General features: G+C 37.1%; 1 protein-coding gene across 1 annotated transcript; it reads right to left on the reverse strand.

Annotated features, from left to right (window-relative positions):
* Positions 1–11,618: 11,618 nt before the first annotated feature.
* On the reverse strand, positions 11,619–13,919 carry LOC139725695 (uncharacterized). The gene is made up of 3 exons (XM_071636776.1): positions 13,707–13,919; positions 12,341–12,409; positions 11,619–11,663 (listed from the first exon to the last, which is right to left on the reverse strand). Exons 1-3 carry the CDS (start codon positions 13,917–13,919, stop codon positions 11,619–11,621), a joined length of 327 nt encoding a protein of 108 aa, XP_071492877.1.
* Between the last annotated feature and the right edge of the window lie 7,944 nt (positions 13,920–21,863).

Genomic DNA, 21,863 nt, shown 5'->3' on the forward strand with positions numbered 1-21,863 from the left:
AGATGGCACTTGCTCAGAAGTGTTACTTTTAAAATGTTACATACATTTTAAGCAATCAGATATTGTCACTTTGACAGGAATTTTTTTTTAGGGTGAGGTACAGTAGAATGATAAGAAAAACAGAAAAAGTGTGATTTTGATATGATTATATGCTGTATATGCAATATATTTCATGAAATTTTATTTTGAAGAATTTCACGAGTCCAGTGCCATTCATGATTTTAACGATGCGCAGAAATATCTGCTCTGATCCTGACAGGAATTCAACATGCACATACAGCCTTGTATACATTATCTGTGTTCATCACTGTATTCCACAATCGCAAAGTTTACCACTCATGATATTGTCAGGAAGTCCCGATTTGCAGAAAATTAAGACTCGCCAAATGAATGAAAATTGTGAATGCATTATAGCTTGAAAGACATGGCGTTCATTGTGGGAAGATTTGTATCGGAAGGGCAGTGACATACACAGACCACAGTTTTGGGCAAAACATTCAAGTTTTAGAGTGTCATCTGCGTTTAAATATGTGCGGGTCATTTTAAATCCATGTACTGTGCAGTTACTGAGGTATTCACTGTATTGTTGTCCCTTTTTTTTTTCTTCTTCTTTTTTTGGTGTGGCAATTTTATGGTGTATGTAACATTTTTAGTAAAAGTCTTTAGCATGCAAGAGTTCAAGTGAACATTAAAGCTCTATGCCACCAAAGGGATAATTTTCTTTTCTGCAATACATTGGTTCAGATATGATATAAGGCTTGGTTCTGATATGTGTCCTGGCGGTGTTCAATGTGTGATCATTCTCATCTGAAATTCATAGAAAGCTTGATATTCTGTTGACATATGATGTCAGTTTGTGTCTGGTATCATGGCATCCTGCAATCCTTTTCCTGCTGTATGTTGACTACAGGTGTGTGATTAGCCAGTAATATTCATTGAAGTTAGAGTTCAGTTTGGTACAAAATCTGCAACACTGCTTTTCCATGAATTGAATATTTATCATATTCCCTAGTGTGTGGATAATGATTAAAAATGATAATTGTGTTGATACTGGAACACAACTTTCCTGTGTCAGTCTTACTTCCATCCTGGTTTATGAGATTGCCTGTACAGATTTTAATGATTGGAGTTGTTGTTCATGTCATTTATAACCCTTTGCATGCTTTAACCCTATTCTAACTGGGGGGGGGGGGGGGGGGGGGGGGGGGGGGGGGGGGGGGGGGGGTCAAATTGACCCCCCCCCTCGACGTTTCGCGCCACGATTTCGCAACGCGCACAGATTTTGCCGCGTCGTTTCACGACTTTTTTCATTGAAGTCTCCCGCATATTTTGAGACCAAATTTGCGACGTCCGGCCACACCGTATTGAAGTAACGTAATGTTTTGCATATGCTTGTCAACCGAAAAACAGCTCAAATTCATGATATCGTGTGCAAATCCAATGCAAATTGTGTTTTTTGTTTAAATTGATATAAATTAGATTATTTCAACTTTTAACCATTGAAATTGATCAATTCTAGTGTAGATAAGCTTGAGAAAGTGCCTGCAACAAATTTTGGCAAAAAACAATAGAAAACAAAAGGTCAAAACACAATAAAATACATAAGGAATTAACAAAACAATAAAAAACAAAAGAAATTGATTTCAATTGTGCTATTTTTTTACAAGAAAATTATTTGATGTGTCTTGAGGAATTCTGACACAAAAATTTAGTAATCCTCCCGTCTATTTAATGGAGTTAAGGTTGAAAATATGATTTCATGCACAAATTTGCATAATTAATTTATTAAAAATAGAAGGGCAATCTTTTTCTATTGTATGACCATGTAATCTTGTAGTTGACATCCAGCTCTATCTTCAGGCAAACTTTCGCGGTGATCGCGTGATCGGCGGCCAAGATCTGAAGGGGGGGGGGGGGGGGTCAAATTGACCCCCCCCCCCCCCCCCAGTAAAAACTTGGTCTCAAATAGCCCAGTTAGAATAGGGTTAACACTAAAGCCATGACCTTCCAGAGCAACCCCACACATGCCTTCTTCGCTGAGCAGTGTTATTCTTGCCAAGCATCTTCTCTTGCTCTTTAATTTCAAAGAGGAATTCCAGACCAGTTAAAGGTTAGTCTGATAAGAAACAGTACAATTTGATCGGCAAACAGTGAAAATTTGATCAAAATGGGATAAGAATGATTTAAGGAACCTATGAAATTGTGAAGTTTCACTTTAATTTTCACTAAACACTTCTTCAGCGGTCAATATGAATAGATACAAATGAATGAATTGATGATGGCATTAGCTCACAATTTGCAATATAGTTTGTACACAAAATCTTGACATTACAGTGTGTGGGTCCCTCCCCCCCCCCTCTTTTTTTTAATGCAATTATGCCCCAGTCTCAAATTCTAGTGTATTTGCTTGATCATTATTTTGAAATTATTCATCCAGTAGATTATGTTTTACACATCTAAGCAGAAAATAAATTGTCATCAGACTTTTTTTTTGTACACATTCAATGGAAAATTGTGAGGTGATGACATCATCAACTCATTCATTTACATAGTCATATCAACTGGTCTAGACCTGTCTTTGCAAAAATGAGAGAAACTATTCAATTTCATAACTTTCCTGATTTTTATCCGACTTTGATCAAATTTTCAGTTGCGCTTATAAGCACTACTGGCACACCTTTATCATGACTGGCTTTCCGCGCCAGTTGGCAGAGATCAAGTTATTGTCAATTAACTAACCTGTCAAGAAACAATAATAGCCTGTCCCCCCCCCCCCCCCCCCCCCCCCATCCTTCCAGTATCATAAATGGTTTGGTCTCAGAGGGGGCATGCATCTTGTTGAACAAGATTAGATCGTCTGATTTTGAACAAAGATCAAAGTTCGAGGGCATGGTGGCTGGGATAACCAAATACCGTACTAATGAATAGCCTTGGGGGAGTTACAACTGAATGCATCCTTGCTTGTAAGGTCATTGTCACTCAAGCTTGACCGTGCATTGAAAGGCAACCTCGCACCCGGGCGATAAAGGAGAGACAGCCACACCCTAAGTCTCTGCAATTGAGCTGCAAATCATTTAGGATTTAGAGCATTAGCTCACAATCAGTCATTAGCTTGTGTGGTTGTTAAAGAGAAGTGGATTAACGTGCTGATCCGATTTTTAATGCACATGAAGGATTAGACACCAGAGAAAACGTTCTTGCTTTCAATAGGAAGCCAAACCCAATTACTGGTGGCCACTCTTGTTGAATACGTCTTTTATAGACCCCCCCCCCCCTATTCGTGGATTTCAATCAAGACTTTTGGTTTCTTTTTTTAATTATTTGTTTTGTTTTCTTTTTACCCATGATGTCCTTCTCGACCCATGAATTAAGACCCAACAATGCTAGGGTAATAATAAGTGTGTGTTTGCTTCTTCAGTGTTAACACTGTTCTTCCTAGGGACCCTGCAGGGCCCCTAGGAAGAACAATACTAACACTGAAGAAATACCCTGAATTGATAAAACCGTAGGTACATGTATCATGGTGGTAGTAAGACGGTAGTGGCTACGTAATGTAGTAGCCTCTCAGGAACAGGCCCTTCAGATGTTTCTCATTGACGCAGTCAGGCGAGTTGTCGATATGTAGGCACCTAAGCCTGTACAGACAGAACCAAGACATCGGATATTTCCTAATCTTGACCTTGAACCAGAATCATGTATTATTACCTATATGAGGTAGTTTTGCGGGGCAATTGTAGTTGGTATTTTGATCGGTCGTCGAGGTCAGCGGGCGATATTAGTGGGTATCACCCTACATCCGGGTCTTGCCATTCACTTTATGAGTAAACATTCCAGTAAATCACAACGAGGAGACATTCACAAATCCGCGGGACACAGGCACCGCAGAAGAACGCCAATAAATCAACTCATACAAGGTCGACCACTTCCAGCAGCACTACGCGTCAAACAATGACTAGTCCAATTGTGCTCAATAACTGCACAGTGACCATCAGTCATTATCATTACAACTCTCCAAATTTGAACAGAAGCAAAAACAAAGTGTAAGATACGTTCAGATGTTTGAAGTTCGCCTGTTACAACTACCTACATGTACAAGTATGTATCTTGGAAGTTGGAGTTGAATGATATACATTGAAGAACAATTTTGCAATTATTCGACATGTTGGTGATGATCTACAGGTAGTCAAATGTGGCTTGATTTATATAGCCGTATTCACATATTCTCCTAATTTACCTAGAGGATAGATAATAATTATGATATTGACTGGCCTCGAGGGAGATACCAGATAAATATTGTCTGCACTGAAAGAATATTGCCTCGTCTTCGACTCGGGCAATAATTATTCTCTAAGTTTGGGCAATATTTTCTGACATCTTCCCCAAGGCCAGTCAGTATTATATAATTATGTGCCGTTTGAAAGTTTGCAAAGCACTCTTAACTCCAAACTATAGTTTTATATGAGGATCCATTACATTGTCTCAACGAATCTGTTGAGAATGTGTGTCCACATTTTCTCGGGCATTGCGAATTTCATTGTATACCTCGATCGTAGGCCTACTATATTGGCAGGACACATACGCACTCCAGAGTCATTCGATATAAGTACAGTGCTCTACCACGGATGTAGCGCTCCTGGCAGGATTCGAACGCATGACTTCGTGTTCAAGAGTTCCAGAGTCATATCCACTCCGTCGGTCACAGTTCGTTATTCCGAGGGTTCGTTATTCCGAGGGTTCGGTATTCCGAAGGTTTGACTATTCCGAAAAAAGAAATGGGCAATAATGTTCGTTATTCCGAAGGTTCGTTAAGCTCAATGAAACAAATCCGAACTGCAAGGTTTCTGCCCTAAATGATAAAAAATTCGTTCTTCCAAAGGTTCCTTAATCCGAAAACATAGTAATGTACGTAATTCTGAAGGTAGGGCCTACGTTACCAACGCACTTTTTTTTTCAGATTTAAGCACGAACCTTACTTCATTTAATCGGATTAACGAACCTTCGGAATAAACGAACATCACCAACTTTGCCAGTGCTCCCACGAAAGGCACTGAAGGCTATATTGATGGTAGTGTCTCGATTTATCTCTGATCATGCGTGTTCCTTTACTGTCGCAGGTCGGCGGGAGTTGTGTATACTCTGAAATGCAGGATGGCGCAATGATTCGAAGAATTTAGGTATATGAATAGATTCCATTACAGATGTCAGATTTTCGTATCCAATTTCTCACCTCCCGCGCGAATAAGATTAATATCTCTACATTTTCTTTTCGAAGTATATACATCCGTTAAGTCATTCTGAATTGAATCGGGCGTTAGCAACAACAGAATGATTTAAAGAAAAGCTCAGAGAGTGTACATGTCCGGATAACGGCGATATGAATGAAACTGTTATTCTCCTACCGGTCAGTTTGTACTGTTTATCAACATCTAACTGACTACTGTGAGGAACATGCACCGTTGTTAACCCTACGCCCTCTTACCCCCTCCCCCAATGTAATCTTTATTTGAATTCATTGAGCATAATCATTATAATAAGTTGTAAACATTCACTTGAATGTATATAAAACAAGTAAATGATTTAATGATTTAAATACAATCATTTTGAAAATGATAGGCCTACCGCATCATGATACCAAAGTCATTTTGAAAGCATGAAATCAGTATTAAAAAAAGACCCATCCTTCTTCCAAATCATCCAATTCACATATACAGAGACTAGACTACACACACACACACACACACACACACACACACACACACGCACACACACACACACACTCACACAATTACAATTAATAGAAATGAGATGAAAGTTACAAAAAAAGTGGATGAATGCGTTGGGGGGGGGGGGGGGGGTTGAAGGCACTTCAAAGTCATCTGTATGCGTTGTCCAGGCACTCAAAGCCGTGCATTCATTGTAAATGTCGTCTTTTGTATTGAATTTTACAGTGCGAGTCGAGTATGATAAGGAGGTTAACCTTGATGGGGCTGGCATGGGAACCAGATCACTTGTTCAGGTGCTTCTATAGTCGGAGAATACAGACAAGAGATTCGAAATGTTTTGACATCGACAACCCAAATCGAACAAAGCTGAGATCTGCACTCTTAAATACAAGTGCTCCCATACCAGTGCATACTTGTATGTCTTCCTTTTACGAATACAGCGTATAGTTAGACTTCGTATAACTGCTTGCAGAAATACAAACGAATGAATGAAAAGAAAAAGAAAACACTACAAAACATGTTGTTGGCAACGTGGTCTGAGTGATTACGACGGTTGCTGCTAGACAAATCTTTGCTGAGTTTTCTCTCATAAGTTTTCATGTTGTTTTTGTTTAGTTTGCACTGATTTTCCTCCAACCTACCTTTTAAAAGAAAATAGAAACTATCGCTCTGTCAATCTATCATGATTATAATATACATGATAATTATATAGGCTTTATGATTTTGCTTCGAGGCTTTTTAGGGGTGTTTTAAGTTCATTTAGTTTGTAGGAATTGGAAAGGAAGCGTCTTTGCGACGGGATTGTCACAACTTAATACCAGTGTCCGCGAGTGGATGAAATAATCTTGTATGTTGGTTAATTGAGCATGCTTTCTGTGCGCTCCACCTTGCGTCTATGCACCTACCATCAATATAATACCGAAATTTTCCCGTGGTATAATATTCTACCCTTTTCGTTTAAGAATGTTTCCTATAATCATATCCGTATCTCATTGCATCTCCATCACATGTTTTTGTTTTTCTTTTGTTTTTTCTTTGTAAACTAGATGAAAAACAATTATTCAATGACAATGTTATGACAAGAAGTAGAAGAAAATGAGCATCAATGTTTGTATCTCTCGAAACCAAGCTGTATATTTTTCGCCTGTTTTATTAAATACAGTGTGTTGTAGATAAAGTACAGAATATACATTAAACGTGAATATGCTTTCCTCTTTTTCTTCTTTTTTTTTTTTGGGGGGGGGGGGAGACCGAGATTCGTCGTGCAATGCGCAACCATTACATCCACCTGATAGCAAAGCTTGAATAAGATTCTAAATATAAAACGCTTCTTAATACTTTCAATATAAAGTAATGAAATGGATGCTTTCCCAAGTGGGAATATATGAAGGACCATTGATTCCAGTCATTATGACGTATTTGCGCAAGTTCATTCTTTGTTTGAACATGATTGATGAATGTCTTATTGTTACGTTGGGTAAGCATAATGCCCGCGCTATCTGTCGCTTTGAAAACCAGTGAAGGGAGTGCTTTAATATTCAATCAACTGAGAAAATAAGAATAAGGTCATTTGTGCCGTTGTGTACATGACCTAATTACGAAGTGGCTTGTTGTGCACTATGTAGGGACAATTGTATAAATGTGCGCCAGATCTAGAACACGTTACAGGGGGTTGTTAGAGGCATGTTTTTCCATTGTATTAATAAGATTATGATTGTACAATTTCGCATCGCGACTTCTCAACTTTGAGAGTAGCCTCAGCTACACGAACAGCTGGTGGTCGACCTTTGATGATATGAATTATGGTCTCTATCAACACCCCGGTATACTCCGGTCCATTTTCACATGAAGTATATCTGATATTTTTTTACAAGTATATAAACATACTTTACGAAAAAGGACATGAGCTATGTACATTATTTTGCTTCCACTATAGGGTCCTACATACCCTCAGCCCCACTCCACCCCCGCCACACACACACACACACAGAAACAAATCAAATAGGTATATCATCTATACGAGCGTATACGTAAAAAAAAAAAAAAAAAAAAAAAACATTGTGAATTTATGTAACAGCAAGCATTTTGCCCATTTCAATGGAGCTCAAAGTGCTAACACTAGTATACGCGTAAGAGAATTAATATATATATATGTATATACATATATATATATATATAACAATTTTTTAAGAATACACCTAGAAGACGTCATTTACTGGAGAAAAAAAAAACACCTGTGAACGACAGGTTGTCATACGTTTTGAAAGAGTGTTTGATCCCCAATCTCTCATGGGTATCATTTTCTATTGAAAACTGTCCGTTTATTGTAAAAGATTTCACCATTTTGACAGAGAACTAAATTATGAGGACTAACAGCTAGACAGAGACGAAAGAAGGACAAGAAGGAAGAGAGAAAAAAGTTATAAATGGTAGAAGAGGAAAGAAATAACAGCTGAAGAGGACTGTCAATCAAACTCCTGGGGGTAAAACCTAATCCTCACGTCTGATTTTATACTGAATGGTCCATATTGCCGCACGCATTATCTCTTAATATTGCTTGTAAGTATCGATTTCATCCTCATAAGAGTTATCGATCTCTCGTATGATGACAATAACCCGACCTAATAAAAGGACGAGAGTGTTATGGTGATCAATTGCTCATGCCGGAAAGGCAGTTCTGAGTTGGGTTAAAAAAAAAAAGATGTCGATGAAGTTACAAATGCCATCACGCTGACCTTCAAACTACGATCGAGCGTATTCCACGGGCTGCTGAGCACTGACTCGTTGGCAATGTGCGCGCTCAATTGCAACGACGATTTTCGCTTCCCTAGCAACGGATATCGGAGCAACAGCAAAGGTTCGATAGTAACTGTCCGTTTGCTGCAAGAACCCTTCTCCTTACATTCCAAAAGCAAATTTACACGACATTTGTATCTGAATGAACGCACTGAATGACTTTTTTTTTTCTATTTGCACGCTCGAAGTTAGCGCACATTCATGCTGCGGACGAGTTTCTTAGCAACCGTTCTTTATAGCCATACACAGGGTCGAAGGGATGTTACCGATATTATATTATAGTTATAAAAATGTCCATGTTACAACCACGATTACTCGTACTCGCATTCCACAGGCAGATGTACATGTGAGTGATGTCGTCATCCAACTATTAAAACTTCATCCGAGATGCTAAAATCATGCTCACATTATACAACTTCGATGTCGTGTGAGTGAGTGTGTGTATGTGTGTATAGGGATGGGTGCGGCTGTGAAATATCTTACTTGACATTCGGGGCATTAACACATTTATTATACCATCGCACAGAAATACGCACACTCCAAAACATACACAATACATTCGTGTACACAGAATGACGTAAGATCAAATTGAGGATATTCACCATATTAACCCGTCTCTCCATTCCCATTGTTGGTTTTAAAGGGGCATTCCAGACGATTTTCATAATTTCACATCATGAAGTACATAAATCAACAGCTCCATGTACAGATTCATGGAATTAATTGCGGTCCTTGAGCAGAGAAATCAATAAAGTAAAAATCTTAAACAAATTACACTGAACAGTGTTGATGACAACAGAGCCTCACATATTTCAGAAATTTAGCAGTGTAATTCTATTACAATACTGCTTGCTGAACAAGTACACCTGTGAAAAATGTATGCATGCCATTTTCTTTTGTTCTGCTTCCTTGAGCCCCAACTCATGCATTCTTATGATAAGGCTGCCATGTCATTACCCTTGTTCATTGCAATTTACTATACATTTTAAAAACATTCTCATTCCTCAACCCAATCACTATACATACTGAAACTCTGTACTCTTATTAACTAATTTATGGTTGCTCAAATGCAAAAGTCTGAAAATCATCCGGAGGTCCCCTTTAAGTGAAAACATCGTTAAAGAAAGCTGAAAGAATCTTATATAGTGAAAGGGATATCATTTCTAATATCTTTATTTTTTTTTAGCCTCGAAGCTTCCTCAAAATTATACTCAATAAAAATGTACAATGTAGACGCCAGATAAAAACTTACAACAAACATGCATGCAGCTCTGAAAGTGAATCGAATCGTCATTTCAATTGAAGCGAAATCATAAGGGCGATTCCTTCTGATCTCATTATTCAAGGAAATTGTCTTCATTTCTTTTTTGGTAGATTTCACACATCACATCATCATACTTAGACATGGAAAAAAAATCCGTGTTATGACTGCGCTGACTATGACAGCACTAGCAATCTACATATATAAGACCCACCATCCGTATACACAACTTATTTGACATTCGTTTCCGATTTAGAAATTAAGAGCAACCCGCGATGCAGTTCATGATTTCCGAACATTCAGATTTTCGGATATACATTATTTCAAGGAAAAGAAAAATCACTGCTGGGTTTTTCCGATTTGCCACCTCAGGGTCTCATTTCATGAAAGATATATAAGGATAGAAATTCTTGCCAGAGTATAGCAACTTCTCGTATAGCGACACCCAATAATAAGAAGCGAGCGATTCTTGTCTCGATAATACACGTACTATTGCATCACAAGGTGCATGTCATCATAGCAACTACTCCCTAGGTTCGAAATGGAGCCCTATAGTTATTATATACTTTTCCTCGAAACTCCAGAAGCAAGACAAAGAAAGGAATTTCACATCAAAAGAAAACAAACCCATTGCTATGTACGGAGTTGTTGTGTTTCATTTCTTTATATCGACACACGAAGAGCTGACGAGGGTACACCATGACGTGTAACATGAGTGTAACTTTTACAGAAATTGATGTTGCGAAGAAAAAAAATCTTTGGACTATAACTCCACTTGCATGAGGCCTCAAAAAGATTTGCCTGTTTGGCCTGATCTGGCATAATATTACTCAATAGTTATTGTTGAAAGTTGATGTAAGTTTGTTTGAATTTTGATATTTTAGTTCGTCTTACAGAGGGATTTTCTCTCATTTAGTTGCAAGTATATATACATCTTGAATATAATGCAAAAGTCACTAAGTAGTAAATCTACCTTCAGTGGCATAGAATATCAAAAGAAAGTAAAGAATATACAAGACAGAAGAAGGTAGTACAAAAAAATAGAAAGTATTTCAGCCTATATAACAAAGCACACGACACACTTCACTGCAAACTTAGTATCACATACTATAGACATTGGCAGAAGAACGCGAATATTTTCTACAAACCTCCTCTAAACTACGCCATTTTGTCTATTAATGAATTCATGCAGTTCTCAATGCCAAACAAAACACATAGTTTTATCTTAGTTGTGGGATATAATTATTATAAATCACGATTTATACGCATCTATTCTGCAAAAAAAAAAGGAGAAAAGTTACGTATGTGTAATCCCCTTATCTTTTTTTTTTAATAATACGACTCCGTTTCAGCTGCCGTTGTTTCTTACAATACACGATCATTAAAAATTGTATTGATAATCAATATCTGATAGCCAATAGAACATAACAATGTTCCTCCCGCGCATTTTCTTTCCCCTGGGACTTTTTTATGGCGTTTCCCGCAAGTCGTATCGTGAATGAATGGATTCAGTGTGACGTCACAAATTCCAAGCAAAGTGAAAACTGTTTCAAAAAGTGGAAGCAAGATTCAAGACAGGTACAAAACGGTACAGTATGACAAAATGAACATCCATCGATATCTCCATTATATACTTCAAAAGCGGTTTTCTGTGCTATTTCTTTTTCTTGCGTTGTTGTTGTTGTTGTTTTAATGGCGTCTAGCACTCAAGATTGAGTATTTACGCGTTGAATAGGATGTGTAGTTTCTTCTCAAGTCACTTGTGACAGTACTTTGCTGGTGTACGACTTTTGAAGTATAGGTCCCTCCTGCAAGAGACTGGGGCGGAGTGGTGTGGGTTATTCGCGAGCCATTCCTTGACCCCCAGATATACCTTCCCACTCCTGAAAACAAGAATAAGAAATGAGAGGAACAAGAAATTATATACTGACATCAAAATATAAATGTAAATCATATCAAGATAATTAAGACGCTGTATATGAGGTCTAATTGAACAATTTAATGTAAGTGGCTAGTGCACATTTTCCTGAAGCAAAACATTTATGGTAGGAATGGAAACAGATGTAGGTATATACATGCATTTTTTTCATTATTTGATGTCATTAATTATAGAAACATAAGTGAAATACTAGTTCTGAGTTTGTAGGTTTGGATTAGTGGATGGGCTGATCAATATACAGTCCCCTTCGTGAAGCAATAATAAACATAAATATTAGATGAAAACATAAGTTTTGCAACACCATATCGTTGTGGAGCACATTTTAGATTCAAGATAATAAGTTCACGCTCTATCAATACGCTGTCAATGCTCTTGTCATTGTCTATAGATAAATAGATTAAACGCGGGGCATTGTGTCCCCGTCCACCGAATGAACCATAATTTTGAGATATCAAATCGATGTGGCCATATTGTTTATCGGTGTTGTGTTTGTGTGTGTGCGCGCGTGCTTGCTCGTCACTCACTGCACTAAGTCCAGCAGGTCACTATGGAAAAAGACTGGAAAAAATAATTATTAAATGCATCTCTTAAAAATGATCAATAGTGCTGGTGCTGACTTACCAACCGTTCCTGGACTAGCGAACAGAGCGTGCAGAACCAAATAAGGAGCAGGTCATTCGTGTAGGACCCCTGCAGAAAACAAAATTGAGAAACAGGCATGATTATGCATTCGAACAGTATATATATACATGTACATTTTTTATTACTCACCTCGTTGTAGTGTTCATTTTTTTTCCAATCCCAAGATAGAAAAGCAAGATGTATACAGATTACACAAGGGAGAAGATCTGGAGAGAAAATATTCGAATGAAAATGATGTGGGATCGACATAACAGAGGGTCAGCGGCAGCTCAGTGTGCAGGCTCCATTATTACAGAGCACACCAATCTACACACAATGTTTCGGGACTTCAAAGTAAGATATCAACCAATGCATGCAGACAAATACGATTTTACTGATGAATTATACGACGTTCTTCAAACCTCCTAAACATAACGATAAGAAAGAACCACCTTCATGCAAAAATAACTGTCATAAAATGTGTTGCCAAGTCCTATTTGTATATATAATGTATGTAATTGTTTCAATCGTTTCAGACCGTTTCACGTCATTGCGTGGTCAAATTAGCATTCCTTTTTTTTTGGGGGGGGGGGGGAATAAAGTGTTCCCTGCAAAAGTACGTATAATAAGACGCACGGAAACATAGATTATGATTAGTCCTCTCATTTTAAATGATTACAGGCACCTTGTTGATAGCTTTAAGAGGCATCCAGCCTTATTGCAAAGCAATCTTTAGCAGTGGTTGATGGGTAATTTTGCGCGTATACAATATTCATGTTATACATTGAATATAAAGTGATTTCTGCATTTATTCTTTCTGACTAAAGTATATTAAGGTACTTTCGCAGTTAATCACAGCTCAGCCATACTCCTCCTCCTCTTTCTTCTATGGGTACGTCCTTGCTAAAAACTAAGATATTGACAGATGATGAAGCAAAAGAAAGGAAAATGCCGCCTAACTCTCTTGCTAGCTATTTCAATTATCTTCCCCTCCCCGTACCTAAATAAATCAAATCAATATATAGTTAATACACTGTAGTGAAGCTTAAATGGCGCAAATAAACAAATAAGATAAATAAATTGAAATGATCTCAGCAACTTGCTTCCTCAGTGTTATTAGTTTTGTTCAGTTATTAGTTTTATTGTCCACTAGGAGGCTGCAATATACAATCTTGGCTTTTCAGCACGTCTCCTCCTTTTTTTTATATTAATTCGATATCATTAGAAAGTGATGCTTATCATTGCTAATTTCACCTTCTCCTCGTTACTGCATCGTATTGTGTAATTATGGGTAGGCCTATGATGTTTTGTATTGTTTGGAGATGAAATGAAAATGAAATAAAATGATAATAAGATGACAACTTACATCAATCCCCTTCGCTTCTCTTGTCTTCCCCCTTATCGTGGTCATAGACCAGAGTCCCACACATCCCAGCATTGACAGGCAGCCGTACAGGACGCAGCTCTCCCCGACCGACTCCGCGTTCTTGCCCGCCGTGTAGCAGGGCGCGAGGTATGTAATCACGCAGATTCCGATGTTGGCAAAGCAACCAAAGGTGCCGTTTTTCCATTCACCCATACTTGCAGAGATTTTGTTTTGCTTTCCTCTTGTTTCTTTTCTTTTTTTCAATTTATTATATTCCCGAGGGATTACTATATTCTCCAGAAGCACATAAAATAGGAGATGGCTATATCCAATTTGAAGTCCACGCTCGCGCAGAGTGCAGGGAAAGGACGACTTGGAAAGTATAAGATCCTACAAGCCACGCAAAAATCGGGAGAGTGGTCCACAAACGACGGTGTTTCTCTAATGAGAAGAGGAGTTAAGAAGAGAGAGAGAAGGGGGGGGGGGGAGAAAGAAGATGAACGAATTGTTCATTTTTGTTGGGGGTGGGGTGGGGAGTCTCGTGTAATGAATTAAGGATTGTTGAAACACGGAGTCTGATTGGTCGGCTATTCTTTCCCCGGCTTACTTCGGCGTCGCGTGTTGTCAATGGAAACGTGGATACGGTCAAGGACGATTCACGACAGTAATCGATCGCTGTTGAGGAGTTGTTGTCACGATCTAGGGAAATACTTTATTGGTGGGTCTTCACGTCCGATACGCATTATCGCTCCTCCCCCATCTCCGACACTCGGAAAGCAACGAAAATGTGTGCAATAAACCAGTGAATGCAATGATGATTTATAATTAAAGGGTCTAGGTATTTCAGTTTGTAAATGGCTTGCCACTGACTGACTGACCTATAAAGACTGATAACTTGTTATTTTTTCCATAATCAACGATGCTGTTAGAATTAAAGGCTATAAAGTTATCATTTATCAATTATTTTGCAGGTACAAATATTTCTGTGATTATGATATGCAAGTGTACAATCAATTTTTAAAGAACAGAGGATGTGCATATCATAATCAACCTAATACGCTAAAAGAGTTCCCTATATGAACTCTAAAATTGGAAAGAGGAGAGTCAAGTTAAGACCATGAAAATGAAGAGTTGTATTTATGTACTTTTTATTTATTCGCGACATACTTCAACAGGGACATTTCGTCTAATTCTGCTGGTATCCGCAGCAGACCTACTTTTCAATTCAGCCCTGTATACAGTATACATTATCAAAATAAAAACAAACCCAACGAAACGCAAAATTTATCCAGTATATAAGAATAGCTCTTTATATAAACAGTAGTGAGTACAAAGTCGGTACCAGCTTACAATATGCAAATCAACAGAATACAGTATCAAAGACATTATTTTAGTTGTGCTTGGGGCATACTGTATAATCGCATTACCAGTAGATACTACATCTAATATCGCATATATAAATATATTTCTGATCAAAAGTTTTAGTGTCAGTTTGATTTTATTGCTGCATTTAGATGAAAATTATACATTAATTAAAGGCACATATACTATCTGAACAAAAAAAAAACCCCACAACAACTATCCACATGATGAATTTGCAGTGTAATGATCGCGATGATCTTAGAACCATTTTGATGAGAGAAGTCAATGGTACACTTATTTCCAGTTTGAGAGAGAAGAGAAAAATTCAAGTCTGCTATTTATATTTCAAGCAGGTGCTTGATAGTGATGGCAGCCTCAGGAAAAAAAAAACATTCACAGAAATGCGCAATTTGCCCTTGAAACTTGTCTTGTGCTATATATTTTATACAGTGCCTTATAAACGAAAAGAAGAAGCAACGTGAAAGGCTATTACGAAAGTGTGCAGAGTGGTGAATTAGATGCGTTATGTGCAATATCTTATTTGATATATTGTGCTTCCATTCATCACTACAGATCAATGAAAATGTATTATTGCACGTGTGTATCATTATTATCATTGTGTATAATTACAATGTATGCGCTTATGAACGTGATGTGCGCGCATGTTTTAGTGGTCGTTCATAAGTACTCATGCCTTTGGACCTAATGATAAGTGATTATGAGTATTCATGCTATAGTTCATATCGTAAGGTTGTTTGTGTGTGAGTGTGTTGCGTGTGAGTGTGTGTGTGTGTGTGTGTGCATGCTATTTATGTGTGTGAATAGGTTGGTATGATAAACAGATTGGTAAAAAATGAATATTATAGTCGCTGTATCTATTATCTACTTCCACTACTTATGTAATACTTTTTTCCTTTTTTTTTTTTACAGCTATATACTGCCGGAATTATAATTGTTACCATTAACTAATTCATAAGTTATGAAGCTCTTATTGCGATTTCATATCATTTCCCCGCTTTTTTTTCACCTATATGTCCACCTACAATATCACCACTACCAAGCGGTAAAGGTAGTTTAAAAATGTTGTCAGGCGCGTGTATCATTGTAATACAATCACAGCAAACAAGACTATGAAATTGAACTCGTGCAGTCATGGCTTGTCGCGCTAATTAGATCGAATGTATTTTTAAAAAATGAATATTTGATCATGACTGTCATTAACCAGTATCTATATGCCAATCAGTGTTTCTTCCGACTGATAATTATTGATAGTTTATGGCTGAGTTAAAGAGTTAGACTGCCCTATACAATAGCTACCCGATTACCGGCTGTCATACTTATGACATTGTGTTTGTTCAGCTTTGATTTGTATTTGTTCTCCTCTCACTACATTTTCCAACAACATTATTTATCTGTATGAAAAGTGAGATATCTTGATTGCACCACACTACAGATGAAATACACGACAAATTAAGCTATAAGTTTTGTCTCACCCTGACTTCTTAGGCAGGGAAGTGAATTCCAATTTTGTGAAAGCTTTGTGTATTATACGCACGAGACACTGCATGGCAAAGAAACATAATTATTATAGCTATAGCATTAATTCCATAAGAACTCATGTTTAAAGTGCATGGCCGTGCACTACTTGAGCCAAACTAATGAAGGTCATACACGTCTAACCAATTAAAATGAAATATATGTCATTTAAGATTATTATTGACCAATAATAACAATGTCCGTATAGGGACTATTATATCGAACTGCTACACACAGGCTTACTTGTATAATATATTTGATATATTTCTGTTTATAAGTTTGTGTGCGAATATTATGATTGTGAAATGAAGATTATGTTTAATTTTCCATAGCAGTTTCTCCAATTTGTATGTACAAGTGTATTTGATTAATTTTGAAATTTTGCTCATCAGGTGTTATTTTTTATAATGATTGTTTGGTTTACATGTTAATCTAAGAATGATTGCGTGATTATGTATGTTTTGTAAAATGAAAATGTACAAAATTCTGCAATTCAGCCATATCAATGGCTGCAAATGATTTTTTAAATAAACCATTACCATTACATCATATTGTGATACATCACATGAATCATCACATGACTTATTGCATAATTACACGTACAATGTTATGATCACATTTAAACACTATAGTAAATTAGTGAATGTGATTTGTGAATACAAAATGCAAACGTTTTCTGAAATGACCGCTGGGGTTGTTTATCAAACTGGTTTAATTGCTATTAGTGGTTATGATCATTACAAACTAAACAAGCGATAGTTGTGTTTCCCTAACAAGAAGGCAAAAGTATTAGTATATGCTCTTGCGTTACGCATAATTTGTTTCACAGAATGCAATGGAAATTGATATCGATTCAATGTGAAACAGGATTTAAAATGAGAACCTTTTGTGCAAACGATAGTGAGTGTATCTCCGGTAATTTGCAAATGATGTGAATTGTTATTGTTGTGCTCAAGTTTTGTTTCATCGCATCATATCTCTTTTTATGCCGCAGTATATCAACGTTCATTTTATACAGTGATCCGTTTCAATTTATTTCACTTCATTTAAGAATTAATGAACTGTACTAGATGCATATCGACAAAACCCGGCACACTGTTATTCAGTGTCAATGCCAAACAAACTGAACGGATCAAACAGGTTTAATTTCACAAATGTCAGTTTGCTCTATCTTAAGCCTATCTATATACAATTTAAAGATCTATTCGTCTATAAGTTGTACAAATCTCATGCACCACTCGCCTCCCTTGTTTCCTCCATAGAATTATAGTCACTGTTGGAAGAAATATCGCCCCCCCCCCCCGGCCCCCTGCGAACGGCTTCAACAGTATTCAACTATTTCTGTCAACAAACTGGGTCATGGCAAGATCACCGTCTCATAATGAAGTAGCGACCCTAGCACCATGGCGATAGCGGTAACAAAGATATCCCTATTCATTAGCCCCATGATTTTTTGCCCTTACTTCACGCTGATGAACTGAAATTTTGGTGCGATTGTTTGCGCGGGAAAAATGCGAGTGTTTTTCAGAAGTGTTTGCCCTATTGCCATGACAACAGCACGCCATAAAACGGAAGAAACGAAATGCGGAGTATTGACATATTTCTGTATACGCGAAACCATAAAGAGGCTATTCGAATCACAATGGCAGCCACGACCATAAATAATCACGCTTACTCTCAGTTCGATATTATGGGGTATAGGATTTATTAAAGAGCTGCATTATCTTTCCGTCGCATATACGATCCGGGAATGGTTGTACAGGAATGAATATAGGGTATGATGACGTGGTGATGATTATCACAGCGTGATATACATAATAAACCGTATATGTACAGAGCATACCCATTATGTTTACATATAGGCCTAAATATTGCATGCTGAAGTAAGTATCGAGTAATATAGAGTTAAGTAAAATGCAACACAATGATATTGTTCATGTTTCTTACATTTCTCATTATTTTCTACAATCCAGTGATATTCTCCATTTTACATTATTTACTATTACATACACACACACACATACACACACAGAGACATATAAACGTTAATAGATATACCATACACAATTTAGATACATAGATAGATAGGAAGATAGATAGATAGATAGATAGATAGATGGATGGATAGATAGATAGATAGATAGATAGATAGATATTGGAATGAAATTGAACAAATAGTGAAAACATATGATTTTGATAATATATTACAAATAATCTTTGATGCTACAGTAACGAGTGCATTGTCATTTAAAAGATGTAGTAATTTTCTCCGGGCGCAAGGTGCCCCCCCCCCCCCCGGAACCGCCACTGGCTCGTGCTTGACTTGTCCCTCGCAGAGATGCTAATGATACTTTTTTTTTTTGATAGATTTTTAATTTTTTCCTCTTGGCATATGATATATTCACAATAAACAAAACATTAATGCCTTCATGAAATGATTACATTATACAACAGAGGATCATCGATACAGAATACAAAGTCAATAAAAAAAACACACACACACACCTCATTTTGTCGAAAACAGTCCCTTATTGTTCTACTCAATTTAACATTTCCCCTTCATCATTAAAAAAATCACATTATACCCTAAAAAAATCAAATCAGTATGCATAATATATTACACATAATCATGTATCATTTTGTCCATATCAAGCAGCCTGTAATCAAAATTAAGGAAGGTGAGAAATCATACCCCTCCCCCCCCCCACCCACTCACCGACCCACCCCTCTAGTAGTACGTCAGCTACCGTCTGATCAAAGAGATTTTTTACAACCCTATAAAATCTCTGTGAAGTGGTCCTGACATGATAATCTGTATTAGCGCCCTCTACTGATTAATGTTATGTACCCTGGCTGCGCTCGTGACTGTGAGAACGTTGAAGAAATTGCGGTAAAAAAAAAAAATAACCTAGTTGACATTATTTGTAACTGTTTTATCCTGTCAATTACACCTGCTGCACTAGAATTTTCTCCCATCATCTGTTGATTGATGTTCATTTTGTAACACTGAGATATTTCCCAAAGGACTTGCAGTATTTTGGGGTCTATTATACAGCAATATCAAACATTGATATTATGTGCAGGTATTCTTTATTTTCTGTTCAAATATTGCACAATATTTGCTAATTGCTAATTTGATTATTGATCAGCAAATTGTGTGAAAAAAAAGTCATCGCTGACTTTTGGGTATCTCATTGTGCTATAATAGACGATGTTCAAATGATGTCACTGTATCTACCAGACTATTGTATCATTCTGCAAAGATTACTGAACTGATGCTGCTGCCACTTTGCAAATTTTAAGTATAATAAAAAGAAACATAGGACCATATGTCTCTATATTTCTTTCTCTACCTATTTCCCCTTCTCCAATTATTCTTTATCTCCCCTTCCTTCTTTCTCACGCATTTTTCCCATATTCTTTATCACCGACATTAAATTTTATGGTTACAAAGTAAAGAGTCCCTTGTATTAACCCTTTGTGTGCATTAAATGCCAAGTGGCATTGAGGGCAGTGAACCCTAATAGCCTTGTACACACTGTCAAGAGGAGTCCCTGCCAAAGAATATTGGTTAACTATTATGGTATAACCCCCCCCCCCATCTCTCTTTAGGGTTGCTAAAAACTTATCTATTTACTCAATCCTCATTGTTGTTGTTGTTGTTGTTGTTGTTGCTGCTGCTGTAATTGTTATATCATGTGTACATAATGTATCTTACCTCAACATTTTTCCCCCGGATTAATGCGCTTAGAAACATCCAGTATTAAGCGCTATAAGACAGTGTTATTCATTAACATTAACATTAACATTGACTCGGGTGTCCTCTCATGCACTGTTACAAAGATCAGCAAAATTAGGCAATGTACACGAACATGAGAATGAGTATAAGATTTGTCCATGATCTTGTCTGATAATAGAAGATTATTGCTAATCAATGAAAGTATTCTCTTGTGCTATTGTTTTGTCTTGTACTAGATTACATTTACCCTATAAATCCCAAATTTTGTTGTGTTATTACACTACTCGTTCATGTATTAACAGGGACTTGCCCATTTCATATGATTTTATCACTCTATGCTCAGCGAGTTATAATTTTGTGAAAATCGTATGTTATATAATATTCAATCTAACCCTAAAAACATAAATCATTCAAATAAAAGATTTTGCCCATCGATGTAATTTATGTTGGTGTAATTGACACAAAAATACACCTTTTCAATAAAAATCCCAAATCTGCCAAGTCTCTTTCGTTTCTCTGAAAGATGTGTCTTTATCTTTTCTCGGTCGTCTTCATTTCAAGCCACCTCAAAGCAGAAACATGAAACGATTTGCAGATAAAAGTAGAAGTGGGGATTTGTTGAATGAATCTAAAAGTCATTCACGAGGAAAACTGGTGGTAAAATTGAGAGCTCAGTTAGATTTTGTTCTCTGTCGCTTCGTTTTTCTTGTATAGCTCGTAGTTCTTCTTAAAACCCAGTTCACTATAAATGAAACTAAGAATAAGAAAGGGAGCTTAGAAAAAATACGATGATGTAGGCTACGCTGTTCCGAAAGTTCGTTAATCCGAAAAGGAAATAAGGTTCGTTATTCCGAAGGTTCGCTATTCCCAATGCTTTTAATCCGAAAGTGAAACAAGATTTGTTATTTTGAACGTTTGTTAATCCGAAAATGAAACAAACTTCGTTATTACAAAGTTTCGCTATACCGAAACATGCAATGTTCAGTACCCGTTAATAAACTTATTACAATGTACGTTGGCTTCTCGAATGAACGAATCTTCGGAATAACGACACCCCCCTCCTTTTTTTTTTCATTTTCAGATAAACGAAACTTCGGAATAACGAACCTGATTTCATTCCAGAATAACGTACCTGATTTAGTTTTTATTATCATTGTTATTTTTATTATTATCATTATAACGAACCTTATTTCCTTTGAAATGATTGATTGATTGATTGATTGATTGATTTGCGTATTTTTTCTGTGTTTTGACAACGTCTTGCTAATTATCCGACATACGGTCCAAATTTTCTTTAGTAGCGCCATCTGACGTTGAATGCGTCCAACGGATGCAGCTTCTCTTCTCGTAAGCTATTTTTGGGTGTTACGCTATTTACGTTTCGAGGGACGCTCTGCATTGCGACCGCATAGATAAAGTGCGTAGTAAGTGTTCGTGTACATGGAATAAGAGAGTCCGCAACACGGCGGCCGCCGACGTACATGTACGTATAGCGTACACAGCTGTCGTACAGATAGTAA

Source organism: Diadema antillarum, unplaced genomic scaffold (genome assembly GCF_040938485.1).
Source record: "Diadema antillarum isolate AM-2024a unplaced genomic scaffold, OU_Dant_1.0 seq00000054_RagTag, whole genome shotgun sequence".
Classification (NCBI taxonomy): domain Eukaryota; kingdom Metazoa; phylum Echinodermata; class Echinoidea; order Diadematoida; family Diadematidae; genus Diadema; species Diadema antillarum.